The sequence below is a fragment of the Sceloporus undulatus genome, chromosome 1 (assembly GCF_019175285.1).
Source record: "Sceloporus undulatus isolate JIND9_A2432 ecotype Alabama chromosome 1, SceUnd_v1.1, whole genome shotgun sequence".
Classification (NCBI taxonomy): domain Eukaryota; kingdom Metazoa; phylum Chordata; class Lepidosauria; order Squamata; family Phrynosomatidae; genus Sceloporus; species Sceloporus undulatus.
The window spans coordinates 173,245,493-173,259,579 of NC_056522.1; the positions used below are offsets into that span (position 1 = coordinate 173,245,493).

General features: G+C 39.5%; 1 protein-coding gene across 2 annotated transcripts in view; it reads right to left on the minus strand.

Moving 5' to 3' along the window:
• Nucleotides 1-13,934, minus strand: part of MMUT (methylmalonyl-CoA mutase) — a 24,527-nt gene extending 10,593 nt beyond the window's left edge. The window contains exons 1-9 of one of the 2 annotated variants that reach the window (XM_042444263.1): nt 13,785-13,934; nt 13,089-13,154; nt 9,952-10,357; nt 7,615-7,982; nt 7,371-7,528; nt 5,990-6,161; nt 4,526-4,774; nt 3,630-3,741; nt 3,180-3,295 (exon numbers count right to left, since the gene is read on the minus strand). In XM_042444263.1, the coding sequence (XP_042300197.1) occupies nt 3,180-3,295; nt 3,630-3,741; nt 4,526-4,774; nt 5,990-6,161; nt 7,371-7,528; nt 7,615-7,982; nt 9,952-10,330 (1,554 nt within the window). In that variant the 5' untranslated portion in view covers nt 10,331-10,357; nt 13,089-13,154; nt 13,785-13,934. Of the gene's footprint in view, nt 1-3,179; nt 3,296-3,629; nt 3,742-4,525; nt 4,775-5,989; nt 6,162-7,370; nt 7,529-7,614; nt 7,983-9,951; nt 10,358-13,003; nt 13,045-13,088; nt 13,155-13,784 lie in introns of those variants that run through there. The other variant, XM_042444268.1, reaches the window with a different exon arrangement.
• Nucleotides 13,935-14,087: the final 153 nt, after the last annotated feature.

Below are 14,087 nucleotides of genomic sequence, written 5' to 3' on the forward strand. Positions count from 1 at the left end.
GCAATTTTTACAAAACAGACCTACAAGGGCTCCTCAGTACAGGTGGCGCTTATTGTAACGTTGTGAAAACAGAAAGAGACTCAACATGTTTGAAGAGGAGTCATGTAATATTTAATACTGTACCTTCAGCCATTATTTCCTGTCAGCATTTCTGCAATAGATTACCTACTTTGCCATGATAATCAGAAAAATGTTGAACAGTTCGCCTGCCCCAACCATGGCTTGCTATCCGCAAATTTAAGAATCTCTGGCGGGCAAGTCCCACTACCTCTAATGGCCACATATGAACGCAGCTGTGACAAAGCAACCATGTGCACGGCCACTGAAAACCATAGGACCTGAGGTCCCAATTTTTTTTCCTGCTGGGTTGGGGAGGACTGGAAAGGGACCCCTGCAGATACTAAGGGTTGACTGTAAAATAACTAACAGATATAGGATTGGGGATACATGGCTTTCTAGGCTGATGCATGACATTGCTGACTCATATTCAGCTTGTGGTCCACTAATAATCCTAAATCCTTTCCGCACATACTACCTTCAAGCCATATGTTGCCTATCCTATATCTGTGCATCTAATTTTTACTGCTCAAATGTAATATCCTACATTTCCCCCTGTTGAAATTAAATTTGTTCATATTGGTGCACCTTTCCAAGCTGTTCAAGTCATTTTTAATTCTGACCCTGACTTGGTTATTAGCAACCCCTCCTAATTTGGTGTCATCTGCAAATTTGATAAGCATGTCCTCTATTCCATGATTCAAGTTACTGATAAAGGTGTTGGACAGCACTGGGCCAAGGACAGAACCCTGTGACATCCCACTAGTCACCTCTCTCCAAGATGAGAAGGAGCCATTGTTGAATATCCTTTGTGTTCTGTTAGTCAACCAATTACAAATGAACCTAACAGTCATACTGTCTAGTAAGCATTTTAGTAGCATTTTTGCAAGATTATCATGGGGGATCTTGTCAAAGGCCTTACTGAAATAAAGATACACTACATCCACAGCATTCCTTCATCTACCAAGTTTATGACTCTATTAAAAAAAAGAATTAAGATTAGTTTGACATGACTTATTTTCAAGAAACCCATGCTGACTTTTAGTGATCAATGCTTTATTTATTTCCTGCCTCCCTCACAGCATAGGGACTCAAGGAGGCTAACAAAATTTCAACAAAAAGGCACTGCTTTCAAAGTGCTTACAGACTGTTTAATGATCTGCTCTAGAATCTTTCCTGGTATTTGATGTCACACTGACTGGGAAGTAATTATTTGAATGTTTCTTTTTTTCCTTTTTAAATGTTTTTATTAATCCTTTTAAACCATAAAAACATACAACATACAGTCCACCCTCCCCATACGCAGGGGATCTGTTCTGGACCCCCCCCCCCTTTGCATATGGGGAAAAGAATGTATGCTCAACCCCCATAGAAAATAATGGGGTGTACGCTCACTCAGAGCGCGGGTATGTGCTCCATTATTTCTGTCGGGCTTGCCTTCCATGTAAGCTCAAAGCCGCGGAAGGTAAGCCCACCTATGGGGAGCGCCAACTGTACATATCTAGATTTCGACACCTCAATTATGTCCTTCTAGATTCTTCATAATGTATTGTATTATCAACTCTGAGTCTTAAGGACATATTGAAATAAACGGAACTGCTATCCCATCATTCATACCTTAATATTCACTCCTACAAAATTCTGCTTTACAAATAGTCTTACCATCACTCATTCCTCTTTCATTTCCTTGACTTCCTAACTCAGCCTATGTTAGATAATTACCCTTCTTTCAACATTTATTGTAATGTCATTAGGGTTTTCACCTCCCATTAGTCACTGGCCTTGGAAAATCATGGAAAGAGAGCTATCTTTTCCTCCAATTTTCTTTCTTTTGTTTTTCCCTGATTTATTTTTAATTAGTTTTGAATTTGGTTTCTCTCTGTTTCATTTGTTGAGTTTTGGACTCCTCCTTGAGTATCTACTGAGTGTTCCTCTTCTTTCTTTCCCCATAAAATGGTTACAGTGCACCTAAGCCCCATCCATTTAAATGGGGCTCAAGCATACGCGTTATTTGTTTAACGCGGGGGAGCCCGGAAGGATCTTGGGATTATTGATAATCATAAATTAAGCCTGAGCCAGCAGTGTGATGCTTCAGCAAAGTAGAAAAATGCTATTTTAGCCTGTATTAATAGAATCATAGGCCCAGTCCAGACGGGCGCAATTGGGTGCCCTCATCACGTGCAAGGGGCGGCGCTTCTAGACACCCCTCGCACGTGACGAGGGCGTCAAAATGGCGGTGCTCTGTACAGATGGGCACTGCCATCATTACGTGATGGGCGCCTAGCATCCACACGTCGCAGTGCCATTGTGACGTCGTGAGTGCACCATTGGCGCACTGTGGGGTCATAATGGTGCCACAAGAACCCGCTTTTTGTGGGTTCTTTTTGGTCCGTGGGGAAGTCACGCAGTATGGAGGCTGCGGCTTCCCCGCGGACCAAAGCTGGGCACCGGGAGACCGTCCTTTTTGAACGGTCTGTCCCACGCCATAGTTTCCAAGTCAAGGGAGGTAACAGTTCCATTATATTTTGCACTTGGAGTACTGTTTTCGGTCATGGGTGTCTTATTTTAAGGATTCAAACAAACTGAGAATGAAATCAGAGAGGGGCACTGCAGATGATACATGTTCTGGAGAACTATATCAGTAGAGGTCTGAGAATATTCATCTTGATGAAGAGAAGACTGAGGGGTGACATGATCACACTTTTTCAGTACCTCGAGAGCTGTGAATAAGAGGAGAGTGCAGGCATGTTCTCTGCTGCCTCAAAGGGTAGAATTAAGTTCTAATGGTTTTAAGTTACAGGTAGATTTCGATTGAACATTGGAAGGAACTTTTTGACAGTGAGAGCAATTTAGTGATAGCTGGGAATGCACCAGTTGGAGAACCTACACTGAGCAGGGGGATGAACCTGATGGCCCATAGAGTGCCTTTCAACTCTATGATTCTTTGGTGTATGAAAATCAAGAAAGTCATTTGGTTTACTTCAATAGGACATTTTACCCTCAATATTATTCTTAACTAATTTGGTCCTGAACACATTAAACATACTTTATTCAAGTTGTTCTGACAATGTGATAAAAACAAGTCTCTCACCTCTTAAAATCCCTACAAATCTGACACTTACCTTTTTCAGTTTCTCAACTTGTTTGTTACGAACTGAAGTGTTATCAATTGCTAGAACTTCAACAGTCTCTTCTTTTTCTAACTGGTATTTATTTACTCCAACAATTACTTCTGAACCTGTGTATTTACCAAACATTAAAAAAATAGAATGTTCAAAACCTTCTAACTGGCAAAAGAGGTTTTGTATGCTAGTCTGTTTCTACCAAGACACACATAGCTAGTTTTCTCTTCTCTACATACACTATATTCAAGCTCTAAATATTCAATTATTTAGATTTAGACTACCACCTTGATCCTTGGGTGAGGCAGGAAATATAAATAAACTTTAATATTATTATTATTAAAAGTAATGAGTAATTGTGATGAAAATCTGAATGGCATGCCCTAGTGAGAGATGCTTGTCTAGAGGTGTACATTGCACTGAAATAGTACTTTCTTTCACTTTCCTTACCGGAATCAATCCTGGCTTGCCTTCGAGCAGCACACTCTTCAATTCGAAGTTTTGGAATTCCTTCAGCTACAGCTTTGGCCATTCCACCCATTTCTTCAATCTCATTAATGAGCTATCAGGCAGCAAATATAATATTGTTAATAGTCATTGTTATTATTCTTATATTAAATGGCAAAATCAAGGTTTGTCTTTTGGAATTTTAAAAAATATTTTCAAACTATGATTGAATCTGTGGATGCAGAATCCATGGATACAAATGACCACCTGTTAAACAATTTCCATAGTGTCAACATCTATACACAGATTTGTAGCACAATCCTACCCAGAATTGTAACATCTGTATTAGTCCAGTCCAACTGACCTACATTTGTGGAAAGGCACTTTAGTGTCTGATAGGCAAATTCCCAGTTAAGCTATACAGAGATTCCACTTTTAAAACATGGTATAACTTGAGGCCTTAGATATAAATATTCCCACCTACATGTCTGTTCTGTAACTGTAAATGGTTTCCCTTCTTATCCAAACCTCTTTTCAAGAACAATGTTCAGTGATACATTAAATAAGGTTAATGAAATCTTTATTAAATATTGCACTTTATCATTCATAAAGATTCCCCACTGGAAAATAAAACAACCATCTTCCTTCAGTTCTGAAACAACTGGGACAAAGAGTGTTAAAAGTCTACAATAACAGAGACATGTCTTCTCTTTTTTAAGAATGAATTTCAGTCAGAAGCAGAGAGCATGAATGTCTCCATCTTCACAATCTGTTGGGTGTGTGTGTGTTAATCATGACATCCAAATTTCCTTGCTATTTTGGAATGCGAGTCAAGTTCTGGCTAAAGTTATCAGCATCTTTATTCTCTGTGATCCACCTATATCAGATTAATAACTGACCTTTAAAGCAGCTTCATACACATCATTGGTGAGAGATTCCATCAGAAATGAACCACCCCATGGATCGGCAATTTTAGGAATGCCAGATTCTTCCTGTATTATAATTTGGGTATTCCTAGCAATTCGAGCACTTTTGACAGTTGGCAATCCCAAAGCTTCATCAAATGAATTTGTATGCAAAGACTGAGTACCTCCAAATACAGCTGCCATTGCCTCTACTGTAGTGCGGATGATATTGTTATAAGGATCCTAACAGGAAAAACAAAACAAAACAACAAAACAGAAACACTTGCAAGCCATAGAGAAGATGAAATGCACCACATACACTGTTTTTGCAAATCCAGTGTTTCTTGGATGTCCATTATGTCCAAAAAGCCTCAACATATTCAGAAACAGAACACTTTTCATCAAAGTGCAGCTTGGCAGAGTCTAATATTTCTGACCTATATAGCAGTGTGTGTGAGAGAGAATGTCCATAGAAATACAAGGCTTTGTGAGTGTGGAGATGGGGTGACAAGTTCAGTTTTAACAATGGTCATTGGGGGACAAGGCAAGGATGTTACATAAAGCCAAGGTTAGTATATAACCATATGAATCATGTTGGGATGTAGCGTTGGAAGCCAAAAGAAGCTGTGATGATCTGGCCAAGAGAGCCCCCATAAGGCTGGAAGATTAACTAGTATTATAATGTGTATAGTGTGCCAGGAAACCATTGTCTCTGTTCGACCCACTGCTGATGGACTGCAGTTTGTTGATATATTCCAATTCCCCTGTTTCTTTTTCCAGTCTTCCTTTGCAATCACACCCTTGCACTGTGACTGTTGCTTATATTTTGTATTTTTATTCTATGTTGTAATATTGTTAATTGTTTTATTATCGTTTCTGTTGTAATCCACCTTGATTTCTCTGGGAAAAGGCAGAATATAAATAAATTATATTATTATTATTATTATTATTATTATTATTATTAAAGAATATGTTTTTTTCTAAATCAGAGGTGACTTTTGACCTCTTCTTTCTTCTGTCTTTCTTTTCATAGAATCATACAGTAGTTGGAAGAGACTACAAGAGCCATCCAAAAAAAAAAAAAAAAAAAACAATACAATCCACTGCCATGCAGAAACAGAGAATCAAAGCACCCCTGGCAATGGCCATCCAGCCTTTGTTTAAAAACCTTTAAAGGAGGAGATTCCACCACTCTTTGAGGGAGTGTGTTCCACTGTTGAACAGCTCTTACTGTCAGGATGTTCTTCCTAATATTGAGATGGAATCTCTTTTCCTGTAATTTTCTTGGCATTTTGGCAGTCCATGCAGCCCATGGAAGGTCACATTGAGAAAACTGGTCCCTGGACCTGCCACAGTTGCCTGTCCCTGTTATACAAATACTACTTCTTTGCTACCTTAGAAAAATAAATTTTGGGGGTGAATGGAGTGGTGAGCATGCATAGCTATGCCTACACTGACCTGCTCAGTCAATGACCATCCTGAAGTCTGACAATGTGCTCTAAGGAGAAGCGATTTGGTGTCTTTGGGTTGAAACATTCTCTCTATTAAGTGAGCCCAGAGCCGCCTTCCAGCTCTCAGTTTAGCTATTTCCATGTAGAAGTTCATACCAATTCCCCAGAAGAAAGACAGCCTGCAACAAGAGCACATAGGATCTTACCTGAGTAGAACAAATAATACAATGGATTATGTACCACACATGAAAAATGACAAAGTTTTTCAAACAAAGATTAAAAAAAAAGAATCCTCCTTATTGTCTTTGGGATTAGGAAAAATCACTGGATTTTCTGAAATATGGTGAACAATCACTGTTTTGTTTAAAAGGCAACTTTTTCCCAGAGTATTTTGTGACTCTGTCAGGGTGACGTTTTCATTATAGGGACATATTATAATAACTTTATTACAGCCATTTGGCCAGCACAAATAGGGCCATATTGTATGCTTCCAATTGTTAAAGAATCATTGTGTTGGAACAGATCACAAAGGTCACAAATGGTGTGCCGCGAGCACGAGCCCCATTTAGTTGAATGAGACTTGAGCTTAAGTGCTATTCAGCTTATGTGGTGTGTGTGTGTGTCTGGTACGGATCCCCCACGTAAGCCAAGGGCGCACTGTACACCATATCAAAATCAAGTGAAGTAATAGTACCACTCTATTCTTCTTTTAGTCAGACCTGAAATACTGTGTCCACTTCTGATCACAATTCAAAAAGGATGTTAACAAGATGGAGTGTGTCCATTAGAGTGACAACATGGTGAAAGGTCTGGAAAACATGCCCTATGAGGAGTGGTTTGGGGAGCTGGGTATGTTTAACCTGAGAAAGAGGGGGTTAAAAGGTGATATGATAGCTATGAGCCTGTACAGATAGGCCAAAATAAAGCTGCTTTGGGTCACTTTGGAGGTTTGCTGTTTAAATTACGCATGCATCCTAAGAGACCAGAAGCCATGCCAAAGTCACACTCTAGTCCTAATGACTGGAGCGTACCTTTAGCACAACTTCTGGCCTCTTAAGATGGGTGTTGTCATTTAAAGAGCATACCTCCAAAGTGACACAAAGCAGCTTTATTTTAGCCTGGCTGTACGGGCTCTATGTTTAAATACCTGCACAACAGGTGGTTGGACTGGATGGCCCTTCGAACTCTATGATTCTATATATCCATACTGGAGGACAGAATGGTTAACATAAATGCACCATTAACAAAGTATTGTATAACATTTCTTATCTAATTTGCTTTATTTAACACATAATACAATCTAAGTAGCTCTGTGGTAATTATTGAGTCAAATTACTGTGTGTTTTCATCTTGAAACTAAAGAGTCACTTCCCCTAGAATTAACATACCTTGGTGCAAATTCATCAATGGTGAGACCAGCCCGCAGTCCAGTTCTACAGTATTCCAAGCCATCAGCTATAGTGTAAGCTAATTCCAAAATAGCATCAGCTCCAGCCTCTTGCATATGGTATCCACTGATAGAAATAGAATTAAATTTGGGCATGTGCTACAAGAAAAGAAGTGTATCATAAGAATCCTGAATACTTGAATACTACTGTAGTGATTAACATTTCTTTATTAAGCAAATAATACCTTTGATGTGTATTGGAAGATATCTGCAATTATCCTCATGGATGGTTCTGGCGGGAAAATGTATGTATTTCGAACCATGAACTCCTTTAGTATATCATTCTGTATTGTCCCTGTCAGCTTGGATTGAGGCACTCCTTGTTCTTCCCCAGTTACAATGAAATTAGCTAAAACAGGAATTACTGCCCCGTTCATTGTCATTGAAACGGACATTTTTTCCAAAGGAATTCCATCAAAAAGAATCTTGGTGTCTTCAACTGTATCAATGGCAACTCCAGCCATTCCAACATCACCACGAACCCGGGGGTTGTCTGAATCATAACCACGATGAGTTGCTAGATCAAATGCAACAGATAAACCCTGTTGCCCAGCTAGACAATACAAAGCAATTAGTAAGGAAAAAGTTGCAATTCAAGGTTGAACGCACATACACACCTCAAAACCTGTGTTTAAACCAGGTATTAGATTTTTTGTTGTTGTTGTTTAAATCAGTTTTTAAATTTTTAAAATTAATGTTTTCATGAAAAAAATAATCCTGCTTATTATATTAATACTGTGAAACATTTTATATATTAGAAAGCTGGATCAACCATGTTTTAATGCTTTCTATATTAAAACTTCAAACTTTAAGCTTTGACATGATTTACATCTTTCAATGAAACCTCAATTTTTACTGCTTATTATTCATATTAAACCTGAATAAATTCAGACTATAAATAATAAAACACACAAAGTACTCAAAGAGATAGATTAAAATAAAACTAAGTTAATGTTATGCATTAGTCCTAGTTTTTATTGTAATTGCAAGAAATATCTTATGTCTAGATACCAGAAAAGAATCTGCGCATGCTCAAGTCCCATTAAAAGTAATGGTGGAGCAGTGCATGGGCATGCTGCTACCATAGTCACATACACATACCACCATTAACCAAAATGGGGGCTTGCCATCCACAGGCGGTTAAATCTGCAGATGGCAAGTCCACCAATAAAGAGAGCGGACTGTATAACAAATTAAGTAAAACAGAGAAAGAAGTTGCCACAAACTTTTGAATGAACATACAACCTATTTACTAGCATTATTTGCACAGAACAATTATTCCAACTGGAAAAGGGAAATACAGTTGACCCTCCATGTCCACGGACTTTTTATTAATTGACTGAAACATCCATGGATTGAAAATGTTCAAAATCAATATAAATTCCAAACAGCTCCTTGATTTTGGGACATCATTTACACCACTGTATTTAATGGGACTTGAGTATCCACGAATGTGGGTATGCACAGAGGGTACTTAAACCAAACCTCAACAGATACCAAGAGCCAACTGTAGCCTCAAAAATCAAGTCACTGGGACATTATCTGTGATTTCTGTTGATTACTGTGCAAAAGCCGTGTGGGGAGGAAGGGGTAGCGTGTCCCATAACGACTGATGGAATGTGTGCCCCTGGCATGCGTGTCCTGCTGCGCCGCCACGTGCACGAGCTTGAGCATACGTGGAATTTGCTTTACGTGAGGGAGTCCAGAACGGATCTCTGCGTAAAGCAAGGGCACACTGTACTTGTGGAAAAATACAGTAGTGCACACACTGATAACCTTAAGACTGGACTTTTGCAATGTGTTGTACATTGGGCTACCTCTGTGCCAAGTTCAGAAACTTCAATTAGTTCAAGCTACAGCAGCCAGATTGGTTACTGGGGCATTCAGGAGTGATCATATTACACCAGTATTAGATTCACTCCACTGGCTGCCAATTAGTTTCTGAGCAAGGTATAGTGTTGGGTATTACCTTTAAAACCCTACATGGTTAGGGTCCAGGTTACCTTCAGGCTCATCTCTACCCATATAATCCACACCTTACACTCAGGTCCTCTGGCAGACATTTACTCCAGCCAGGACTAGTTTGGCAACTGTCAGCCAGATGACTTTTTCTTCAGCATCCCCTAGACTGTGGAATGACCTCCCAGAAGAGATTTGACAGCTGAATATGCTGTCCAAATATAAAACAGCATTAAAGACCACTCTCTTCCAGCAGGCCTTTCTAGATGATTTTAAGTTGTAAAGTGTAAGTGATGCATTTAAAATGTGGATTGTTTGAATATGATGTGTCTTGTTTGTTCTTTTTAATTGATATGTATTTTTAACTGATATTATGTATTTATTAGACAGTTGCTGTTCCCCACCTTGATCCATTGGGAGTGGCGGATAAGAAATAATAATTATCAGTATTAGTATTTTTGAATAGGCATACATAGGATTGCAGTCACAGTGTGCACAAGATACTTTATCACATGAACTAGGAAATATTTTCCCAAACCCTCATTTTTAGGGCTGTATCTTACCCTTAATGTTGTCCTTGTAGAATTTGTTACTTTCCTCCACAGTACTGAAGCCAGCATACTGGCGGATGGTCCAAGGCCTATAGGTATACATGGTAGGGTAAGGACCACGAGTGAAGGGCTTTACTCCTGGTAATTCCTCAGGAAAGTCTTTTGTGTCCTGTGTTGAGTACAGAGGTTTGATGGCAATTCCCTCTGGGGTGTGCCATATCAACTCCTCTGGATTCTTGCCCTTTAGTTGCTTTTTGGCCATTGCAGCCCACTCTGGATGAAGCAGTTGTTTATGCAGTGAGCGCCGAACATGCTCTTGGAGCTGTGGCCCTGCTTCTTTCTTATAACAGAAGGGCCAGATGCGACGAATTCCATTCTTGGTCTTTAACATTTTCTACTGAAGTAGTCTTCAAGTAGTCTGGGGCATATGAATATGACAACATAACTCAGATTGTTATCTCTTAAGAAAAGGCAGATTTTCATTTTTACAAAGATTTTTTTGAGAACTGACTAGCACAGCAAATTCCTTAGAAATTTGTACTTGAAGGAGGAAAAGATTACGTTTACATGCATCTTCAAATACTTGTAGTGTCCTTTAGTCTTGCTTAAACACTCAATCTAAACATCTGTTTTCTAGAGATCCATGTTTAATACTCTATGTGAACTGTCCAAACGAACAAATCATTCAGGAGTATCAGAAGGGTTTGAGCCTCCCCCCCAGCTAAATAAAGAGAGAGGTTGGTGTGGTTTCCCAATCTCCTAAAATAACTGAGAACTTATATCTTTTCCAGAATCTTAGTGGATTTCATTTTTGTTGTTGTTGTTGACAAGCTGGAATGTGCCCAGAGAAGGATAAGGCTTGGAAACCAAGTCCTATGAGGAATGGCTTAGGGAGCTGGGTATATTGAAGAAGAGAATAATGTGAAGTGATATCATATCGCTAGTTAGGTATCTGAAGGAATGTCATATAGGAGATGGAGTAAGCTTGTCTTCTGCTGCTTTAGAGGCTAGAAAAAAACTAAAACAAACAAACAAGCTTCATTTATATACCGCTTCATACCGCCTACAGTGTCTAAACAGTTTACAACTGTAAGCTAATTTGCCCCCAACAATCTGGGTACTCATTTTAGCAACCTCGGAAGGATGCAAGCCTGAGTCAAGCTTGAGCCCTTTTGCTGGTCTTGAACTCGCAACCTTATGGTTCTGAGTGAGTGGCTGCAGTACAGGCATTTAACCACTGCGCCAACAGTGGAATAAAATGACAATGGACTAATGGATTAAAATGACAAGAAAATAGATTCCACCTAAACATTAGGAAGAACTGCTTTACTGATTCAATTGCCTAACTGCAGAAACTAGAAGAGCTGGACTTAGGGAACAATGAAATCTATACTTTGGTAAGCCTCTTTCTTAACTTTTATAATAAAACATCAGATGTGTTACCTTTTCAGTACACAAACTTCCAAACTTTCAGTAGTGATATTTGAAAAAAGCAGGTCTCCCTCAGAGTGTGGTGGGATCTCCTTCCTTGGAGGTCTTTAAACAGAGGCTGGATTGTCATTTGTCAGGGATGCTTTGATTGTTATTTCTTGCATGGCAGGGGGTTGGACTGGATGGCACTTGTGGTCTCTTCCAACCCTATGATTCTACAGTGGAACAGACTGCCATGAAAGATGGTGAGCTCTCCAGCTGTTTGACGCCTCTTTAATTGTCATGGCTTTAATTGTCATCCCCCCCTCTGTTAGTAGCTTGTGATTTGGCACAAGTTCTTTTATTGTTTTAATTGCACTGCTTTTAATCTGTATTGGATGTATGTATTATTGTTGTTAACCGCCCTGATGTTTCGAAGGGTGGTATATAAATAAAGTTTTATTATTATTATTATTATTATGGCTGTATCCTATGGAATCCTGGGATTTGTAGTTTGTGGCACTAGAACTCTCTGACAGAGGCTAAATATCTCAGAAAACTACTAATTCCAGAATTCCATAGCACTGAGCCCTTGAAGTTAAAGCAGTGTCAAACTGCATTACTTCTGCTGTATAGATACAGTCTCCTTCTATGGAAGTCTTTCAACAGAAGATGGATGGGCATCTCTCAGGAATGTTTTAGTTGTGCACTCTGTCATAGCAGGGAGACCGGTGGTTCCCAAACATTTTCAGGCTGCAACCCCTATCCTCTTAGGCAATAACCCTAGCGCCTCCTCATGCCTATTTTTTGATATTATGTCTACTGTTCTATTGCAAATTCAAAACAACCAATCTAACACTATAAAGTTAAACAAGTAAAATGTAACTTTGTAAAGCAATTTAATATTTTTATCAATTTGAAAAAAATAGCATATTTGGTAGACCAAGGCTGTGCAGTCGCCCAGCTTCTGGGAAAGCAATAAATATATCCTGACTTGGTTCCACAGGGTAGTGGGCTAAATTTTTATTTTATTATTATTAACTTTTTTTGGTAACCAAAAATCTTTATATGATTCACATATCTTCATATGATTTTTTTTAAAAAAATTGGCCTCAAGTCAATGTCATTTTGGAGTGAAATCGGTTTTTCCTCCACTATTTCTATCTCCTCATTCTATTTCCTCTATCTAGGAACTGATTGATCACCCAGTCTGGTATTTTAAGCAAAACAAGATCCTGAAATCTAAAAGACACTTAACATTTACACGAAGCTGCTGGGAGAAATCATCCGGAGACATGGAGATAAGTTATCTGTATGCTGATGACACCTAGATCTATCTCTCTATGTCTCTGACATATTGACTAAGGATGGAATCTCTCTTCTGGATGCCTGCCTAGAGTCAGCAATGGGCTGGATGAGGAAAAACAAACTCAGGTTGAATCCAGAGAAAATGGAGGTACTTGTGATAGGTATCCCAAGTCCGGGGACAGAGATCTGTCCACCAGTCCTGGACGGGGTCACACTTCCCCTAAAGGACAAAGTTCACAGTTTGGGAGTACTCCGGGACTCATCTTTACAGTTATCATCTCAAGTGGATGCGGTGGCTAGGAATGCTTGGTATCAACTTTGGCTGATATGCCAAATGCGTCCCTACCTGAACAAAAAGGATCTTGAAGCAGTGGTACATGCACTGGCAATCTCTCGTTTAGATTTCTGTAATGTGCTCTACATGGGGCTACCTTTGTACCAAGTTCGGAAGCTTCAGTTAGTCCAAAATGCGGCAGCCAGACTGGTCACTGGAACACCTAGGTCGGACCATAAAACACGAGTTTTAAAATCTCTACATTGGCTGCCAATTAGCTTCTGGGTGCAACACAAAGTGTTGGTTATTACCTTTAAAGCCCTATATGGCTTGGGGCCTGAGCTATTTGAGGGAATGCCTCTCCCTACATAATCCGCCCCCCACTCTCAGAACAACTGGGAAGAATCTATTAGATTATTCAAAGGTCAGGCTAACAACAACTTCCCACAGAGCCATAACCCCCAAGCTATGGAACAACTTGCTGGAAGAGATCTGTCTTATCACCACCTCAGATGCCTTCAAGAAAGCACTTAAGACAGATCTCTTCCGGCCGGCTTACCCACCTGACCTCTTATAAAGACCTTAAGGGAAAAAATCTCACTTCTGATCGCAATTGTGCATTTTAAGTGATGTTTTTATTGTTCTGAATTGATTTTTTAGGTGTTTTATTGTGTGTAAACTGGATATTAATGTTGTTTTGTGGCTATTTTACAGGTAATCCCGCCTCGATCCATTGGGAGAGGTGGGAAAATATAAATCATCATCATCATCATCATCATTATTATTATTATTATTATTGTGCAACTGATCCAGGTGTTCACAATAAAGTAAAAGGTCATAAACAGATACGCACTTAGAATCAGAGATGGAAGAGAACACAAGGGCCATCCAGTAAAACGGGTGCCTTGTTGCATGCTCCAACTGGGTTGGGCTACAATGGGAGATGTAGTTAGCCGAGTATGGAGGAAGCTGTAGTTCAAAACAATTGGGGTTCCTGTACTGAAGAAAATGTTTGAATCATGAAATTGCAGTTGGAAGAGACCTAAAGGGCCATCCATTCCAACCCCCTGCCATGCAGGAATATACATTCAAAAGACCCCCGACACACGGCCATCCAGCGTCTGTTTAAAAACCTCCACAGGAGTGTGATGCACAC